The sequence below is a fragment of the Chiloscyllium punctatum genome, chromosome 25 (genome assembly GCF_047496795.1).
Source record: "Chiloscyllium punctatum isolate Juve2018m chromosome 25, sChiPun1.3, whole genome shotgun sequence".
Classification (NCBI taxonomy): Eukaryota; Metazoa; Chordata; class Chondrichthyes; order Orectolobiformes; family Hemiscylliidae; genus Chiloscyllium; species Chiloscyllium punctatum.
The window spans coordinates 20,694,527-20,715,907 of NC_092763.1; the positions used below are offsets into that span (position 1 = coordinate 20,694,527).

The 21,381-nt window shown below is 41.1% G+C and overlaps 1 protein-coding gene across 1 annotated transcript in view; it reads left to right on the forward strand.

Annotated features, from left to right (window-relative positions):
* The window catches only part of LOC140495739 (sodium- and chloride-dependent neutral and basic amino acid transporter B(0+)-like), an 81,320-nt gene that overhangs the window by 37,256 nt on the left and 22,683 nt on the right, over positions 1-21,381 (forward strand). Inside the window, exons 6-8 of the mRNA XM_072594790.1 lie at positions 7,954-8,092; positions 18,852-18,984; positions 19,848-19,988. Of these exons, the coding sequence (XP_072450891.1) occupies positions 7,954-8,092; positions 18,852-18,984; positions 19,848-19,988 (413 nt within the window). The remainder of the gene's footprint in view (positions 1-7,953; positions 8,093-18,851; positions 18,985-19,847; positions 19,989-21,381) is intronic.

Sequence of the window (21,381 nt, forward strand, 5' to 3'; positions counted from 1 at the left end):
TTACATCAAAGCAGGCAATCGTACATTGTCTGAATTCTGACCTGAATTTCAACTTTTTCATCAACTTCATTGTTTTACAATTGCAGAACTAACAATTTTGACTTCAGGCAGGGAATTGCTCTGCAAGATCTGTCTGTTGCCGTTTGAGGTGAGATGCAAGCTTTTTGCTGTCTGCTCATCATTGTGAGTGGCACAGTGGTTAGCACTGCGGCCTCACAGTGCCAGAGACCCGGGTTCAATTCCTGCCTCAGGCAACTGTTTGTGTGGAGTTTGCACATTCTCCCCGTCTCTGCATGGATTTCCTCTGGGTGCACAGTCCAAAAATGTGCAGGTCAGGTGAATTGGTCATACTAAATTGCCCATAGTTTTAGGTGAAGGGGTAAATGTAGGGGAATGGGTCTAAGTGGGTTGCTCTTCGGAGGGTCGGTGTGGACTTGTTGGGCAGAAGGGCCTGTTTCCACACTGTAAGTAAGTAATCTAATCATCAACAAGTTGCCACGATCACAAGGTTTATGACACAAGAACAGACTATTTGGCAACTGAAATTCTGCAGTTCAGCAGGGGAGAGTGAAAGCTGCAGACGAGCTGTGTAAGTGTAGTGTAGGATATTTGTTCCTCTTATACAAAGCTGGCATTTTTTGCTCTTGAATGCAGGGCACTGCTGGCCTACTCCTTCTGATGGACACTGTTCTGTGATGGCACTGGACAGCTATGATGGTCATGGGCAACACACGATTGGCTGGCTATGCCCAGTTGGGTCAGTGAAAGAACAAAGGTTCTGAATGCACTGTTGAACAATTTGTTTCAGAGGTATTTTCTAATCTAGGTTAAAAATCACATAATACCATGTTATAGTCCAACAGGTTTATTTGGAAATACTAGTTTTCTGAGTGCTACACCTTCATCAGGTAACTAGTGAGGCAATCTGACTCAAGATTGGGATACAGACAGACTCGAACCTCGCACCTTTAATGCATTTTCTGAGCTGAGATGTCACCCTTATTTATAAAATCTTAAGTTATCTCGAGAATGTGACTTAAAAGAAGTTATGGGATTTACGTATTAATGAAACAAAGCCTGCAACCCATTCTAAAGATGAAAAGCTAAACAGCAATCACGGTTTGTTGAATATATCATTTTAATTGCATGACACTTGTGACCTCTTGCTATAAATTTTGTGTTTTATGATGCTGCCCACGAGGTGTCGGAGCAGAGCTCTGAAAGCTAGTACTTCCAAGTAAACCTGTTGGACTATAACCTGGTGTTGTGTGATTTTTAACTTTGTCCACTCCAGTCCAACACTGACACCTCCACATCTTTTCTAATCCAGGCAGCAAGACCCTAGAATACAAGCTGAGCCAATTCTTAACCGAATTGGCTGCTAACACAAAAAGTTGTTGTGTCTTCAGCGCAGTTGCATTCTTTATCTCTCTGTCTCCCCTCCCCTCTCTGTCTCCCCCCCCCCCCCCTCTCTGTCTCCCCCCCCCCCCTCTCTGTCTCCCCCCCCCCCCTCTCTGTCTCCCCCCCCCCCCCTCTCTGTCTCTCTCTCCCCCCCCCCCCCCCCCCCTCTCTGTCTCCCCCCCAAAAAAAAGCTGCTGCTTTTCTGTGTCAGGTTGTCAAAACTGTCATTTACTTTTCAGTCAGTTTTGGGTTTGCCTTTTTATCATGGTATCCCATTTCTCAGCAGACCCATTGTCTTCCCACCATTCTCTTCTCAGGAACATTTTTGGTTTCATTTTAAATTAAAAAGATTTGGAAAACAACGATTATGTAAAATCTATATTTGTAACCCTTCCACCACCTGTAACTGTGTTCCTGTTATGACAGAATCCACTATTTTGCCTCTAGGTTAACTGGTCTCTGGTTCCTTATTTTTCTTTTCCGTGTTTCTTAAGCAGTGGGGCTATGTTTGCCACTTTCAAAATCCCAGTTTCACATAGGCACATTTTTATTTCATCTTAATTGCTCCAATACAGACAGAAACATTCACAATCTGTTTTCATGTCTCTCTTGCTCGCCAATTCTCATTGTCATTTCTCTTTGTGTCCTTTATTGAACTCTACAATGTTTTTTACCTTTTATAGGGCAGCATTATAAGATTGCAGCTATCATTCAATATTGTATTTACTTTTTAGCCACAGTTGGACTACATTTTCTCAGCGGTGTTTGTGCCTTAAAGCAATTTATATTCAATGCAGATTATGCATTATTTTATATTCATTGCAGATTATCCTTAAAATTCTGGCCACTTCTTGTCTACCACCAAAGATCAGCAAGGTGGCCTTTGTGTGGAGCCACAGAAAATGGAGATACTAAATGAATATTTTGCATCAGTATTTACTGTGGAAAAGGATATGGAAGATATAGACTGTAGGGAAATAGATGGTGACATCTTGCAAAATGTCCAGATTACAGAGGAGGAAGTGCTGGATGTCTTGAAATGGTTAAAGGCGGATAAATCCCCAGGACCTGATCAGGTGTACGCGAGAACTCTGTGGGAAGCTAGAGAAGTGATTGCTGGGACCCTTGCTGAGATATTTGTATCATCGATAGTCATAGGTGAGGTGCCGGAAGACTGGAGGTTGGCAAACGTAGTGCCACTGTTTAAGAAGGGCGGTAAAGACAAGTCAGGGAACTATAGACCAGTGAGCCAGACCTCTGTGATGGGCAAGTTGTTGGAGGGAATCCTGAGGGACAGGATGTACATGTATTTGCAAAGACAAGGACTGATTCGGGATAGTCAACATGACTTTGTGCGCGGGAAATCATGTCTCACAAACTTGATTGAGTTTTTTTCAAGAAGTAACAAAGAAGATTGAGGGCAGATCAGTAGATGTGATCTATATGGACTTCAAGTAAGGCGTTCGACAAGGTTCCCCATGGGAGACTGATTTAGCAAGGTTAGATCTCATGGAATACAGGGAGAACTAGCCATTTGGATACAGAACTGGCTCAAAGGTAGAAGACAGAAGGTGATGGTGGAGGGTTGTTTTTCAGACTGGAGGCCTGTGACCAGTGGAGTGCCACAAGGATCGGTGCTGGGCCCTCTACTTTGTCATTTACATAAATGATTTGGGTGCGAGCATAAGAGGTACAGTTAGTAAGTTTGCAGATGACAACAAAATTGGAGGTGTAGTGGACAGTGAAGAAGGTTACCTTGGAATACAACAGGATCTTGACCAGATGGGCCAATGGGCTGAGAAATGATAGAGTTTAATTCAGATAAATGCGAGGTGCTGCATTTTGGGAAAGCAAATCTTTGCAGGACTTATACATTCAATGGTAAGGTCCTAGGGAGTGTTGCTGAACAAAGAGACCTCGGAGTGCAGGTTCGTAGCTCCTTGAAAGTGGAGTTACAGGTCGGTAGGATAGTGAAGAAGGTGTTTGGTATGCTTTCCTTTATTGGTCAGACTATTGAGTACAGGAGTTGGAAGGTCATGTTGTGGCTGTACAGGACATTGGTTCAGCCACTGTTGGAATATTGCGTGCAACTCTGGTCTCCTTCCTATCGGAAAGATGTTGTGAAACTTGTAAATCTCTTCTGAACCCTTTCAAGGATGCTGCCAGGGTTGGAGGATCTGAGCTACAAGGAGATGCTGAACAAGCTGGGGCTGTTTTCCCTGGAGCATTGGAGGCTGAGGGGTGACTTTATAGAGGTTTACAAAATTATAAGGAGCATGGATAGGATAAATAGACAAAGTCTTTTCCCTGGGGTCGGGGAGTCCAGAACTAGAGGGCATAGGTTTAGGGTGAGAGGGAAAGATATAAAAGAGACCTAAGGGACCACTTTTTCATGCAGAGGGTGGTACGTGTATGGAATGAGCTGCCAGAGGATGTGGTGGAGGCTGGTACAATTGCAACATTTAAGAGGCATTTGGATGGGTATATGAATAGAAAGGGTTGGGAGGGAAATGGGCTGGGTGCTGGCAGGTGGGACTAGATTGGGTTGAGATATCTGGTCGGCATGGACGGGTTGGACCGAAGGGTCTGTTTCCATGCTGTACATCTCTATGACCTTAACTTAGAGTTTCCAAGTCTGAGCTGAAAATGTGTTGCTGGAAAAGCGCAGCAGGTCAGGCAGCATCCAAGGAACAGGAGAATCGACGTTTCGGGCATCAGCCCTTCTTCAGGAATGCAAGAAGGGCTGATGCCCGAAACGTCGATTCTCCTGTTCCTTAGATGCTGCCTGACCTGCTGCGCTTTTCCAGCAACACATTTTCAGCTCTGATCTCCAGCATCAGCAGTCCTCACTTTCTCCTCAAAGTTTCCAAGTCTGCCCTAGTTCATCTGTCTGCTATTTAGATACAGGGCCCAAATTTTGATCATCACTAAAATGCTTTCACACTCAATGTTAAACTATTTTGTATTAGTCAGTCTTCCCTGGAGATTCATTTTCTACAAGGATGTTAATTAGCCCTTTCTCATTACACAGTACTTGATCCAAAATGACCCCTTATTCCTAACATACTGATCTAGAAAACTATCTTGCACACTTAACCTCCTCTACTTAACCTCCACCCTGTTACTGCTATTAATGTTTGCCCAGTTTATGTGAAGAAATAAATTTGCCAATGATAAATGATTACCCTAATTACATGGAGCACAAGTTTCCTGATATTCACTGCAGCAGCTGTTGAGGACAGTGTAATAACTTCCACTAGAATTTTCTACCTCTTGATTTTTCTTAGATCCACCCAAACTGATTTTAGTTCTTGATTTCCTGAGGCTAGATTATTTTTCTCTATTGTCATTATCCCAGAGTTTTGTTCTTGCTGTGGTATTGACATAATTATGACTTATAGTCGTAGTCATACAGCATGAACACAGATCCAACAGTCCATGCCAATTATTTTCCCAAACAAAACTGGTTCCGCTTGCCAACGTTAGTCTAGATCGCTCCAAATCTTCCTATTCACGTACTTACCCAAATGTCTTCTAAATGTTGTAACTGGACCTACGTGCACTATTTCGTCTGGCAGTTCATTCCACATACAAACCACTCTCTGTGGTTGCCTCTTATATCCTTTTTAAATCTTTCTCCTCTCACCTTAAAAAAATGCCCCCTAGATTTGAACTCTTCCACCCTAGGAAAAAGACTGGTAAATCTTTTCTGAACTAATGGCATTAATAAAATATTTGTTATTAGATTTGATTTGTACTCAATTCATCTAATTTATCCTAAGTGCTGCTTTATAGAACATAGCGCAGTACAGGCCCTTCAGCCCCAGATGTTGTGCCAACCTGTGTAATCTGATGCTCATCTAACCTACACTGTTCCATTATTATTCATATGTATGTCTAATGCCTATTTAAATGCCCTTAACACAGGCGAGTCTATTACTGTTGCAGGCTGTTCCACGCCTCTACTACACTGAGTGAAGAAACTTCCCCTAATATCTGTCCTATATCTATGACCCCTCAATTTAAAGCCATGTCCCCTTATGTTAGGCTTCTCCATTTGAGGAAAAAGGCTCTCACTGTCCACCCTATCTAATCCTCTGATTATCTTGTACGTCTCGATTAAGTCACATCTCAACCTTCTTCTCTCCAAAGAAAACCGCCTCCGTTCCCTCAGCCTTTCTTTTCTAGTAAATCTCCTCTGAACCCTTCCCAAAGCTTACACATCCTTCCTATAATGTGGTGACCAGAACTGCATGCAATACTCCAGGTGCAGCCTTACCAGTGTCTTGTATAGCTGAAGCATGACCTCATGGCTCCGAAACTCAATCTCCCTACCAATAAACACCAACACACCATATGCCGCCTTAACAGCCCTATCAACCTGGGTGGCAACTTTCAGGGATTTATGCACCTAAACATTGAAATCTCTCTATTCATCCACACTGCCATGAATTTTACCATGAGCCCAGTACTCTGCATTCCTGCTATTTCTTCCGAAGTGAACTACCTCACACCTATCCGCATTGTCTATGTTTCTCTGTAATCCACAAAATCCTTTGGCACTATCCACAACTCTGCCTACCTTAGTGTCATCAACAAATTTATTAACCCATCCTTCTCCACCCACATCCAGATCATTTATAAAAATGACAAACAGCAGTGGCCCCAAAACCGATCCTTGCAGCACACCACTGGAAACTCAGCTCCAGGATGAATATTTCTCATCAACCACCTCCCTCTGTCTTCTTTCAGCTAGCCAGCATCTGATCCAAACCACTAAATCACCTTCAATCCCAAAACTCCAAAGTTTGTGCAATAGCCTACTGTGTGGAACCTTATCAAATGTCTTACTGAAGTCCATATACACCACATCAACTGCTTTACCATCATCCATCTGCTTTGTCACCTTCTCGCCCTACCCTTCACAAAACCGTGTTGACTATCCCTAATCAAATTATTCCTTTCCAGGTGATTATAAATCCTATCTCATAACCTTTCCCAACACTTTACCCACAACCGTAGTAAGGCTCAATGGCCTGTAATTATCAGGATTGTCCCGACTTCCCTCCTTAAACAAGGGGACAACATTTGCTATCCTTCAGTCTTCTGGCACTACACTTGTCGACGATGATGACATAAAGATCGAAGCCAAAGGCTCTACAATCTCCTCCCTGGCTTCCCAGAGTATCCAAGAATAAATCCCATCAGCCCAGGAGTCTTAACTATTTTCAGATCTTCGAAAATTGCTAAAACCTCCTCTTTGTCAACCTCAATCCCATCAAATCTTGTAGCCTGTATCTCCATTTTCTAACTAACTTTGCCTTTTTCCATGTGAATACTGACAAAAAATATTCATTAAGTACTTCCCCTATGTCTATAGATTCCACACACAATTTTCCACTATGATCTTTGGCCCTAATCTTACTCTAGTCAATCCTTTTTCCTGATTTACCCATGGAAGGCCTGAGGGTTTTCCTTAATCCTATCTGCCAGCAACATCTCATGTCCCATCCTGGCTCTTCTTAGCCCTCTCTTTAGATCTTTTCTGGCTAACTTATAACTCTCAAGCCCCTTATCTGACCCTTCATGCCTCATCCTCACATCAGCCTTTTTCTTCCTCTTCAACATCTTTAGTAAATCATGGCTCCTTCTTTCAACAACAACCTCCCTGCCTTTCCTTTGCTGCTTTTGAATTTTTTGAGACCTCCCACTTCCGAATCTGTCCGTCTGCTCTCGTTGCCCAGCACTTCAAGTTCCGTCTCAAGAAACAAAGTAGGAGAAGAAACGAGGTTTACCAAATAGGGAGAAGAAACAGAAGAAAATGGCAAAACCGTAGTTGCTGTTTATGGGATGATGTGGTGGTCGATGAGGTTTATGCACACAGATCATGTGTGTTAACAAATCTCCCATTCTGTGTAGATGTTTTTCACAATGAATGTAAGTTCTTCAACAGTGAGCCTTCATTGGAAATATGTTAAAGCCCTGTAATACACACTTGTCCATATTCTTGCTTATCCTGAAATCTACTGTGATAATTAACATTTATTGAAGTCATGCTGAATACCTGAATGCAAAATTAGCAGGTGATCAGCAGTTCGGAATTGTGAAATCGACCATAGCAAACAGAGTGATCTCCTGAGCTGAGATACTGTGTAAGCAGAGTGTGCAGACTGTACCTTTGTTTTCTGGCCCATCTGTAACCTTGCCCATGCAAAGGGATTGGACTGATTCAGACAGAGTGAAACAATGACCCTGATAATACCACGAGAATTTGCAATATAAGAATTTGAGCAAAGAACTCTAAATAAAAAGTTGACATCACTGAAAGTCAACAGGGAAGCAATTGGGTTGTTGACGATACCTCACTGGCAGCCTCCTCTATAGTAAACTTTTCTTCTGGAAAATGTGATGTGGTTATCTGTTAACTGCCATCTAAAGTGACTATTGACCTCCACAACTAAGATTAGCAGTAAATGACTACCCTCCTAATAATATGTATATCCTAAGAATATTAATACATTATCCCTTGCAAACATGTTCTGCATTTTCCAGACCCACTCTGCAATCTCACTCTGAATGATGGATATTTTACAATTGTTAATACAACATGGCTGCAGGCAAACAACAAAACTTGTCTAAATGGATCCGAAATCTCCATTCCTCACCAGGGTCCGAGTGAGCAATACTGGGAGTAAGTACAGAGAGCTACACTTATAACCTGCACAGCTGTGCCAGTAACTCCTCTTGAGATAGTTAGTGAGAAAATGAGAGAGAAGCTGTTTGATTTCAATCATGATGTTACATTATTCTCCTCTTGTATACTAACAGGGATTCTCCTTTATTTTGAATTTCCCTGGTTTCTAGCACTGCAACTTTTCTTTAGCAGTATTTAAATTGTGTAAACCTTATCGATCAAACATTTAATTTCTTATTTGTTTGAGTTTCTGAGACTGATCTCCCTTTCTCTGTATGATCAATTGAATGTAGTATTGTCTTTAACCCATAGTCCTGATAAATGAATTAGGGAAATTGGGAGTGACATGATGTTTAATGATATGAAGGAGCTGAATTTACTGGTAGACACAGTGACTAACCCAGGTAGTTTTAACAGTGCAATGTCAGGCTGTCAATGAAGCACCGTCAGGAAATCCTTCAAACCAAATCAGCTCACAAGGGGAATTACATCAGCATTGACTGTTTTAACAAAAATTAGTAGAATGAGAAAGTATCGTTAAAACAATACCAAATTCAGTCTTTTTTTTTAAACTCAACCATTGGACACTGGAATGTTGTTTTACAAGATGTCAACAATAACTACCCGCATTTTTATAGGGCCTTTTTTAATTTGAATACCAGAAGCAAAACCAAAATATATTACAAGGACAGAAAAAACAGATAGACTCCACTTGAGCCTAGCTTTCATCATAATCGGATCAATTTCTCATCTGCCTAGCACTAAGGATTGACTTTTTTATCCTGAGACTGGACTCCCAATGTTCTAGATTCTCTAATCAAACAAAACAATGAATGGGATTTTCTGTTCTTAGAGCGGGTGAAAATAATGTAGGCAGGTGAACTTGATTGGGTGAGAGGAATAATGTCAGAATTTCTCCCCCTTCCAGTGCTGGCTTAGCTATCTGACCAGCAAGTTATGAGTACAATGGATCATGAGTAAGTCTCAGCACTTGCCTTCCATAACACAATGTGTTTATTACATAACAGTAATTATGTACTGATTTCACTAATCCTTAACACATTTTAATACCTATCAGCCAGAGGTAGCAAAGACGTGTGTCTCCATCAGGAGACCAGTTCAGACACCAACTGATTTCCAACCCAGAGTTGTGGGACATCAACAGACCAGGTAGAAATGAGTCCAGCTCAATATTGAGTTGCTGTGCAGCACTGAGTACTTCTGCAAGGGTCATTCTAAAGCAGACCATAGTGGTATGGACCAGACCAGAATATCTCTGCCATCACCAAAGCATATAGTCAGCAGATAACCTGGACTCTAACTTTTATACTTATTTAAAGGCAAGTGTGAGGTACTGAGTTTCAGATGTGATTTGATTCGACTACCGTAAGACTTTAATCAATACACTCCTTATTCGTACGACACAATTAAAGCTATGCCAATTCTTTTTAAAAATTATTTTAACACTATTGAACTACTTAACAAGATAATGTATTATTTAACTAACTATTATCAATCAACTGTTGTAATATAGGAAGCGTCGCATAAGCACACACTGGGCAAGGCAATTTAGCAAAACAGTTACGGTTCTCATGTGCTGCCTCTCTGCAGTCCAGCAGAACAAAAAAAAAACAGTCTGCACTTTTTTTATTTCTAGAAGGAAATGCCTTGTCTAAGACTGTAGGAGTAGAGAACTCAAACTTTTAGCTCAGCTGCAGGAAAAACCTCATACACTGAAAGCAAAACTAAAAACCTTCCTGAGTCTGTGTGAATCCTGACTTCACCCACTCATAATTCTTTTATCCAGTCTAAAGAAAACTGTTTGCCTGCAACAGACAGGCTATCACCACTGTGGCAACACCTCTCTACAAGAGAAACCGCATAGAATACATCTCTCTTAATGGTACAATACCATCACAATAGGGCTACTGAGGAAGATGCCCAGATCAGCCAAGTACAATGCTGTAGACTCTAAACAGAGTGTCTTACATCATCATAGTTTGCATGTCCTCCACAACCTAACTTTATTAAAAGGTAATTTCTTCGGAGGTGAAGAGATGAAAGGATATGAATGTTTATTTCAGATAGCTGGAAGTGAGGGTGCTGTGGTGGCCCAGGAGGGCCCTGACAGATATCAGGAATACTGGCCTATGATCTGATGAGTAATATGAATACCTCCCAGGCTGCATGGTCCTCAGGAAACTAAGCTGCACCGACGCATTTCTTTTACTGGTCTGTTTTTGTTATGGACCAGGCTGCTGGAGTGTCACAGAGTCCTCCCATTGACTTGTTCTCATTGGCTGAGAAGCATCTCTTTATGTCCACTGAGTTATAGTCTGACTTAGTAAAAATCACACAATATCAGGTTGTAGTCCAACAGGTTTATTTGGAAGCGCTACCTTGCGAAGTGCCACTTCTTCATCAGGTAGTTTATCACTTGATGAAGAACCAGCGCTTTGAATGCTAATCAATCCTCCACATTCACATTCAAATGTCTTTCTGGCTTCAACAATCAATGCAAAAGAAGCACCAACAACTTTCAATCATATAATACTCTTTATAGCTGTGTCATTAAATCTTTGGTGCCTCCACTCATCATTTCTGCCCAAATACATCACCTTACATAGAATCCGTACAGTGTGGAAACAGGCCATTTGGCCCAACAAGTTCACACCGACCCTCCAAAGAGTAACCCACTCAGATCCATTCCCCTATTACTCTACATTCTCCCTGACTAATGCACCTGACCACTATGGGCAATTTAGCATTGCCAATTCACCTAACCTGCACATCTTTGGGCTGCTACTGGAGGAAACCGGATCACACAGAGGAAACCAACGCAGACACGGAGAATGTGCAAAGTCCACACAGACAGTCGCCCGTGGCTGGAATCGAACCCAGGTCCCTGGCACTGTGAGGCAGTATTGCTAACCACTGAACCACCGTGCTGCCCTGTCTTTGGATGAAATCCTATTTAACAATTCCTGCCCATTTGTCCAGCCAACTCTTCTCATAGAGATCAGATATTTTTCCTTTTGAGGGATCTTTTTCAGATTTTCTAGAGCTACATTTTGATTTTTGGGGGCTGCTTTTTAGTTTTCATTCATCCTCACACCTTTTTTAGGGTGATGTCATTTACTAATATTTTTGACCTCAGTCAGAAGCAGAATTTGAAGACTTCATCAAATCCTCAATAATTGTCACCCATCCATTAGTATGGAGACACTACACCCAATCGTATAACTGGCACAGCAATGTTTAAATTGGCAGAAGGCAATAGGCAGAAGTTAGAGACAAAAGGGTTTTTTTTCCCAAAATAACTGACCAGCACTGCAACTCAGAAAACCATTGCCCTAAACACACTGTCCACACTGGTGATGTCACAGCTAATATCTTTTCATTGGATATGCTTCAAGTTGGAGGATTTTAACTGGGCAGTAACTATCCTTTTTACTATATCTTAGACTCAATCTCAGATTTAAATTTAACAATTTATCTAGCACTAATTTTATTCAAGCATCAATTGTTAGTTGAGTATGAGAGCCCTAAACTGCTTCCAGCCTTCTTCTAGAAATGTTTCCTAACTTCACTCCTGAATGTCTTGGCTCTAATTGCAGTTTATGCTCCTTCACCTTCAACTTTCTTCACTGACTAACACTTTGTGAGATCTTCAAGTCATGACAAGCACTGTTAATTATTATTTGGGATCTTAGTTCATGAGAAAACATTGCATGTTTATCTGGGACGCAGTCCTTGCAACTAATGTATTCATGACATGCAAAATGTTTTGAGAAATGATAGAACCAAAATGAAGTTCATTCCTATAAAACAAATCTATTCAGTATTAAATTGTCCAAATGGTACAGTGTGCAGTAGAATCGCATCCCCGTGCTGTAGCTTTTGAATTTACACAGTCTTAAATTTTTTTATTCATTTGTGGGACTTGGGTGTCACTAGCTGGCCAGCATTGATAGCCCATTCCTGTTTGCCCATGAGAAAGTGGTGGCGACCGACCTTCGTGAATCATTGCAGTCCACTTGCTTTGGGTTGACCCACAATGCCGGTAGGGAGAGAATTCCAGGATTTTGGGAACAGTGGTATATTTCCGAGTCAGGGTGGTGAGTGGCTTGGAGGGGAACTTGCAGATAGTAGTGTTCCCAAATACCTGCTGCTGTAGTCCTTCTAGATGGAAATGATCGTGGATTTGGAAGGTGCTGTCTAAGGATCTTAGGTGAATTTCTGCAGTGCATCTTGTAGATAGTACACACTGCTGCTACTGAGCGCCGGGGTTGGAGGGATTGAATGTTTGTAGATGTGGTGCCAATCAAGTGAGTTGTTTTGTTCTGGATGGTGTCAAGCTTGAACGTTGTTGGAACTGCCCCTATTTAGGCAAGTGGAGAGTATTACTCCACACTCCTGACTTGTGCGTTGTAGATGGTGGGTAGACTTTGGGATCTCAGGAAGTGAGTTACTTGCTGCAGTATCCTTAGTTTCTGACCTACTTTTGTAGCCATGTTTATGTCGTGAGTCTAGTTGAGTTTCTGGTCAATGGTAACCCCAAGGATTTTGACAGTGGGGGATTCAGTGATGGTAATATAGTTGAATGTCAAGGGCGGTGGTTAGAGTGTTTCTTACTGGTGATGGTCATTGTCTGGCATTTGTGTGGCATGAATGTTACTTGCCACTTGTTGGCCCAAGCCTGCATATTGTCCAGATCTTGTTGCATTTGAGCACAGACTGCTTCAGTATCTGAAGAGTTGCGAATGGTGCTGAACACTCTGTAATTATTGGCGAACATCCGCACTTCTGACCTTATGACAAAGGGAAGGTCATTGATGAAGCAGCTGAAGATGGTTGGGCCTTGGACACTACCCTGGGGTACTCCTGCAGAGATGTCCTGGAGCTGAGATGACTGACCCTCCAGAACCACAAGTATCTTCCTTTGTGCCAGGTATGACTTGAACCAATGGAGTGTTTGCCCCCAGAAACCCATTGATCCCAGTTTTGCCAGGGCTCCTTGATGCCATACTCTGTCAAATGCGACCTTGATGTCAAGGTCTGTCTCTCTCACCTCATCTTAAGCTGGAAGACTTCATATTCATTTGCAAGTAATTCATTGTCTCAGAGTTTTCCTGACCACCAGTAAATTCAGTTGACAAGATTTAAAGCTGTTCTCTTTCCTTCACAGCTTCTTCTCTTCCTCACCTTCTTTTCCTTGTAGCCTTTGCATTTTAGCCTTTCTCTCCCAGCAACCATTCTCCCCCTAGTAGCCTCTAACACCAGCAACTACACATTCTTTTCCCCACAATACCATCTCGTTATGGCAGCCTTGTTACCATCAAGCTCTTCTTACTACCGCTCTCCTCTGGCAGTCTCTGTCCCCACACGAACATCTCTCCGAAACGTCTCACATTGCTACCAGCGTGGTGCTGAGACTGACATGCCCCCATTCACTTTTCTACTGCTTACTGCTCCTGCAATCACAGGCTGTTTCTCTCTCACATTTCTGCACTAATCAGCCTAACAGGAGTAAGCATAGGAGTAAGCATGAAGTCGCAAATTAAATCTGTGCATTTAGAACTCTTCTGTGTGAAGTTGCAGGGAATTTCTTCTATTGTCACTGCTCACCAATCTTTAAAGTCTGGTTTCCTGAGCAAAATTTGAAATTCCACTCTGTATAACAAGGTCAAACTATTTCGACAGAAAGCAAGTAAAATAGTGGATCTAGCACTGACCCTTTGGGAACACCACTGTAATATTTTCTTCACTTTGATAAATAACCAGTTGCCATAATTTGCTGTTTTCTGCATTTAAACCATTTTTTAAACCCACTTGGACATTGGTCCTCCTATTCCATGAGCTTCAGTTTTGTTAATGAGTTTTTTTTGTGTCAAATACATTTCTAAACTCGATATGGACAACATATATTGGATTTCCTTCACCAACATTATCTATTATTTCATTAAAATTATTAATTAAATTAGTCGCGTTACCTCTACCATTTAAAGTTATGCTGTCTGTTCTCCATCCATGGTAATGTGCCACTCTGATCTCCATGAGCACTTCACTTGTACACTAACCTTTTCTGTGGCATAACTGAGTACCGTTGAAAATCCAAGAGAACCATACTGAGTGATTCTTCACTATCTATCCTACTCTTTGCATCCTCGAAAGACTAATAAATTCATTGGATACGATTTTCATTTCGTAAAATCATGCTGACATTTTCTGATCATATTATTAGTTTGTAATGCACTGTTACATTTTCCTTGATAATATGTTAAAACATTTTGCCATCAATTGATGTCAGCCGCCTAGTTGGCCAGTCACCATTTTCTCTTTCCCATCTTTCTTGAAAAGCCATGGTACATTTGCTAATTTGCAGTTCACTGATATCATTCTAAACTATAGCAGATTCTGAAAAATATTCACTCATTGGTCCATTATTTCTGTAGATACTTCTTTTCAGACTAGGATGTACTCTGTTGGGTCCTGGGGATTTATTGGCTTTCTGTCACTTTGGTTTCTCCAGTACTTTTTCACTGCTGATATTAATTACCTTAATTTCCTTATTATCATTAATTCCTTGGTTATTCTCTATTTCTGACCTTGCCTTGATACAGCATGATATACTGGTGGTCTGCAACTATCACACTATGATGTTTATGTTCGCTCCTATAACATAAAGATGAGACGAGGGCGATGTAGTACTGAAGTTTTCAATGACCATGTCCCTTAATGGTATGTCACACATTGATGTTAGGATATAATGCAACATTACCCTTTCTCCAAAGAAAACGAAATCTCAAACTAATATACAGTACTGCTTTATATTGGTACTTGTTATCCATTATAAAAATATACAGAAACAGTTTTAAAATGTTAATAATGGAAACTTCTTGGAGATTTGACATCTCCACCTGATCTGGTGATTGTATACCCATCAGCTGAGGTCTAATTGCTCTCAGCTGACAATTTGATTTTCTTGCAAAAAATGCTGTCACTTAGTATCATTGGACAATCATCATCCTTCTTTTGCTAGTAACCAGGTATCCATAACTAGATTTCTGACTCACACTCTCTGTTTGGGCTTGTAGTTGTGGTAGTCCTCGATCTGCTTGCTGGTCATGGATCTCTTTCATTCTCCTTTTGATATTGAAGAACATCTTGAGTCTCTAAATAACTGGATAGCTGGTTGTTAGGCAAGATTGTTCACATTTACCTTTCAAACACAAGTTATGCGATGGATGGATGTCCTTCTCCATCGGTGTTCCACAAAAATGTGTCAGTGCAATGCAAACAGCTTGTTTTGATGTTCAAATTCGATGGACATGGATTTTGCATTGTGTACCATTTGTAATGCAAGATGGTTTCAGCATGGATAGTCGGGTGACAATGTAATGTGAGTCACTCCTCTTTCAGCACAAACATCTGAGAATGGTCAGGCAAAGAATTGTAATCCATTGTGAGATAGTACCCAGTTTAATATTGTTAAAAAGCAGAGGTTGATCCTACTCTGAGAATTAAAGCCTAACCATCCAGAGAAGAGTACCTCGCCCCATAATTTGTAATAAGAGTGTGAAAAGTGGTGTAACCTGCTCTTCAGCAACTTCTAGTGGTTAAATAAAGTAAATCCCTAACAGTCACTTTAAAATCAACAAGTAACAACTTCTATTTATCTAACTCTTAACAATGAACAAATTATCTAAACTATTAACAAACTGAATAAATCCCTTCTGATTGCTATTACCAAATAAAGCAAGATTGTATTGTTATGCTGTTTCAATAAATACAAGTCCTTCATATAACAAAAAAAGAATCTAGTCTCAAAATTACAGCCAGATCACATATCTTCCGGAATGTTATGTGCCTCTCCTATCTATTCTTCCGTCAGAAATACCTTATTCTGTCTTTGGTACTATTCTTATTTAGATGATGCCTTCTCTAGTACATAGATGACTGTTAGAGCCAATCTTTAGAGCTGTGGGCTGTTAGCTCTGGTGGATGGAGGGGGTTTTTGTCCAACTGCCCCCTTTTATACCTGTGATGACATATCAATATTCCTTACAATAGGATTGGCCCTACGTTGTCAAAACCATCAGATTTAAATTTAATAGGTTTTGGTATCTAAGTGCCTGGTTCAAACTGATTGGCTAATTCAAAAACCTGTTATCTTGGTGAAAACTGCTGCTTGACCTGCTAACTGTACCACATTTCGATAGAAATACTTCAGTCTGGGATCTCTGTGCACTTGCCTTTTAAATCTGTAAGCACAGAAAAAAACACCATCTTTTTAAGGGACCAAGCAATGCTTTCCCCAGTCAGGTGAATTGGCCATGCTAAATTGCCCGTAGTGTTAGGTAAGGGGTAGATGTAGGGGTGTGGGTGGGTTGCGCTTCAGCGGGGCGGTGTGGACTTGTTGGGCCGAAGGGCCTGTTTCCACACTGTAAGTAATCTAATCTAAGTAATCTAATCTAATTTAATCTAATTTATAATTCTAACTTCCTGTTTCCTAATCCACAACTACTCTACCCAACTTCCCACAGCTATGTCAAATAAACTGAAAATTGCAGGTGTTATTTCAGTGATGATTGCACTCACTGTGTTACCAATTCATTAAACAATAAGAAATTTGGAGGAGCTATCAGTCATGACGGTGTAATCTTCCCTGTGCACTGTAATTCATTGTTCCTTGAAAGTGGAGTTGCAGGTAGATACGATAATGAAGAAGGCGTTTGGTAAGTTTGCCTTTTTTGGTCAGTGCAATGAGTATAGAGGTTGGGACGTCATGTTGCGGCTGCACAGGACATTGGTTTGGTTACTTTTGCAATATTGTGTTCAATTCTAGTTTCCCTGCTATAGTAAATATGTTGTTTAACTTGTAAATCTTTTCTGAACACTTTCAAAGATGTTGCCAGGGTTTGAGTATTAGGGAGAGGCTGAATAAGCCGTGGCTATTTTCCCTGGAGTGTTGGAGGCTGAGGGGTGACCCTATAGAAGTTTATAAAATCATGAGGGACATGGATAGGATGAATAGCCAAGGTCTTTTCCATGGACTGGGCGAGTCCAAAACTCGAGGGCATAGGTTTAAGGTGAGAGGAGAAAGATTTGAAAGGGTCCAAAGGGGCTACTTTTCCACACAGAGGATGATGCAATTCTGGAACGAGCTGTCAGAGGAAGTGGTGAAAGCTGGTACAGTGATAACATTTAAAAGGCATCTGGAGGGGTGTATGAATAGGAAGAGTTTACAGGGATATGGCCAAATGCTGCCAAAGGGACTAGATTAATATAGGCTATCTGGTCAATATGGATGAGTTGAACTGAACAGTCTGTTTTCGTGCTCTACCATTCTATGACTCTGTTTCTACAAGTAAGTCAGTTGCAATTATTCTCCAAGGAGTGAATGGAACATTGTGTAAATGACAAGGTTGCCTGCATTGCTAGGCTTGGTATGTTTTATATTCAGCATGTGTCTACATGAGTTGCTGGGTATCCTTATTCAACCCAAGCGAGTATCTGTTTTATTAAAGAGTGAGGGCAAAGGTGATCTGGTGGAGGTCAGGTCTCTGATCAGCCACAACCTCACTCAATGGCAGGACAGGCTCAAAAAGTTAAATAGTCTCTCCATGTTGCTGTGTCCCTCTCCCTGTTCATGGTCAGAAGTCAATGAATCAGTGTCATGAATATCTTCAAATCAAATTAGAACCCCAGGAATGTCATCAATGCTCACAGTGTAAACAAAACCTTGAAAGGCCCTCGTGATGCGTTGGTAGTGTCCCTTCATTTGTATCAGGAGTTCTGTTCCAGAGATATGCCAATGGGCTGAGGAGTGGCAGGTGGAGTTTAATTTAGATAAATATGAGGTGCTGCATTTTGGAAAGGGAAATCAGGACAGGACTTTATACCTTAATGACTTGGACCTTATCATTAAGGTCCGAGGGAGTGTTGCTGAAGAAAGAAATCTTGGAGTGCAGGTTCATAGCTCATTGAAAGTAGAGTCACAGGTAGATAGGATAGTGAAGAAGGCATTTGGTATGCTTTTCTTCATTGATCAGAACATTGAGTATAGGAGTTTGGAGGTCATGTTGCGGCTGTACAGGACATTAGTTAGGCCACCTTTGGAATACTGTGTGCAGTTCTGGCCTCCTTCCTATTGGAAGGATGTGGAACTTGAAAGGGTTCAGAAAAAATTTACAAGGCTGTTGCCGGGGTTGGAGGATTTGAACTACAGGGAGAGGCTGAACAGGCTGGGGCTGATTTCTCTGGAGCATCGGAGGCTGAGGGGTGACCTTAGAGAGGTTTATAAAATCATGAGGGGTGTGGATAGGATAAATAGACAAAGTCTTTTCCCTGGGGTCAGGGAATCCAGAACTAGAGAGCATAGGTTTAGGGGGAAAGGAGAAAGATATAAAAGGGACGTAAGGGGCAAACCTTTTACACAGAGGGTGGTACGTGTATGGAATGAGGTGCCAGAGGAAGTGGTGGAGGCTAGTACAATTGCAGCATTTAAAAGACATCTGGATGGGTACATGAATAAGAAGGGTTTAGAGGGATATGGGCCAAGTGCTGGCAAATGGGACTAGATTAGGTTAGGATATCTGAGTAGGACTGAAGAGTGTGTTTCCGTGCTGTACTTCTCTATGACTCTAACAGTTTAATTGGAAAATATTGATACAAAATCCTGTTAGCTAGAAAATTTCTATGTGCAATGAACTTTGACCTTATACAAACCGTCTTCTATTCTTATTTTGTTCAGTAAAGTGGTTTTACGCCGTACAAGTTCAATGGATGAGACTGGGGAGATAGTCTGGTATTTAGCCCTCTGTCTGCTTCTGGCCTGGCTAATAATTGGAGCAGCGTTATCCAAAGGAATCAAATCTTCAGGAAAGGTAAATGATTGTTGATGAATCGAGTTATAGCTAGTGACAAAGTACAGATGTCTGTAAGAATAAAACGAGAATTTATAAATCATTTGTGAAATGGCTGGTTTATTTCCCATATGGTGTTAACAGTGTCTGCATGGGAAATACAAGATCCATAACTCATCAAAACTTCAGGCCTGAGCGAGATCTGCAGATCTGTCTCTTGAGGAAAGCAACAACAATTTCCCCATACCTCTGCAATGTCTTTCTCATTCTAAGGGTTTCAGTCACTGCTACAGGGACTCTGGGGGAATTTTGTATACCTCATGTATGTTTTGAACCCTGATCGTTTGGCCAAAAGTACAAACCTTTGTACATACCATCCACTTTAAACTTGAAAGCAAACATGTTGTAATGTAAACTTACTGTATAGCAATATAGAACAACATACCTGTGATGGTACATGAACAGCTTCATGTGTTTGCTTACACCATTTTATCCCCTTGCATTCCTGTTGGTGGTAGGGTTGGTGGGAACAGTCTCTGACATAGCAACTACAATAGCACATTGATTAAACAAAATGGATTACAATCTCTCCAAAATCTCGCTCCTGTAACATAGACTCACAACCTTGGATTAAAACCTTACCCTTAGAAATACAACTTTTACGTGAGTATATACAGTAACTTAGAAAAATAATGTATGATTTGAATTTAGTTACAATACATATCTCAGTTTCAAATTTGTACTTCATCTAATTATTGTTCCTCTAATTCTATACTATTTGATTCTCTGCATTGATTAAAATCCTATTGCCTTAATATTTCGTTAAGTTGAATGCTTTAAATGGGGAATATGGAAATACCTAACAATTTATTCTCCGTGCTCAGGTGGTTTATTTCACTGCGACATTGCCTTATGTGATTCTGACCGTACTCCTGATCCGAGGGCTCACCCTGGAGGGAGCCTCTAAAGGAATTGAATTCTATATCGGAAGCCATTCAGACTTCTCCAAACTGGCAGACGCTCAGGTGTGTACACCAGAATAATCCATAGAATTTCAGCTGTGATTTTGAGTCAAGCTCTGATTTTCAGTATTTTCCTGCGTAACAAAGGTAATCATTTTAAAGAGCGATGTGCTATCGCTATGTCCCTGCCCAAATATGGGAAAAGAAAAACACAACTTTTGTGAAACTGACCTGCCTGCAGTGGGACTGTGAACAGTGAAGTGGGTTTGGCTGTGACTGAGAGTCAGCCATGCCATTAACATCAGTGGTTGGGTGTGATCAAATTACCTGCCTTTACATTTGCTGAAGTGACAACGATAGTCCCAAACTTGTTTCATTGAGAATGGAAGAGGAAGATTTTTTAATTGAATTGAACAAAGGGCTCGATTTGAAATGAAACAATTAGAGAAATTACATGATATGCATGAAAATCTCAGTGATTAAGCTCTTCAAAACGTCTTTGGCCATTTGCTCTCCCAAATGGATATGAGTCTTCAGGTGAAGGATATGAACAGAGTAGGTGATGAGCAAAGTATGTGACCGAAATAAAAATTGTATTATCTGTCGGAATGTTTGGGTTGAGGGAGTGGGAGTGGGGTCAGTGGATTTGTATTGGAGTACCTTATGGCTTCACACACGCTAATTAGTTGAATGACGCCAATGGCTGTATATCAGGCCTCTCTGGGAATGCCATAAATGGGTGAGAGGTGCTCTCACCATTTAGGTCTCCTGCTTCTAAATTTCCTGGTCCTCCAAGGATGATCAGCGACTTCTTCTGTGCAGTACTATATTGTACCAGATGACAATCCTGGACACTATTGTTTGTGAATACTGAATGGCAGCTGCAGATTTATCCAGGGACCTGAATCATATCTTTACTAATTAAATGTTTGGCTTGATAATTGTCTTTATGTTTGTGTGATAGTTGTAACTTTCCGCTGCATCAGTCTCAAGGTTAATCATGGATATTATATCCATATCCTTGGAAGCTTGATCTTATCTCCAAAGAACCATCCACAATTTTGCATCGTTGCAGGTCTTTGGGCATAATAGTGCTGAATGAGCTAGGGAAGCTGCCAAAATGTCATTGAATGATATGCATGAAAGCCTTCCTGTGATCACATGCCATTTGAACATTCATGGAGTGGAATACCTAGAAATTGTCAAAAATTACAGTTGAATCTGAGGATGTCTTGAATGCCACATGTATATTGTCCGTGGGTCCATGTACCAGCCATGGCAATGAATTTCTATGTCCAAGGGTCTTATTAGCATCAATGTGGGTATAAGGGGCAGCCTTGGCAAACAGCAAAGATATGCCACAGTGGTCTGACTTGCTCAAGGTACTATTTATCTGTCATATCAAGGAAGCTAATCCTCCACTTGTACACCTTGTGCCAGGTGTATGTCCTCCTTG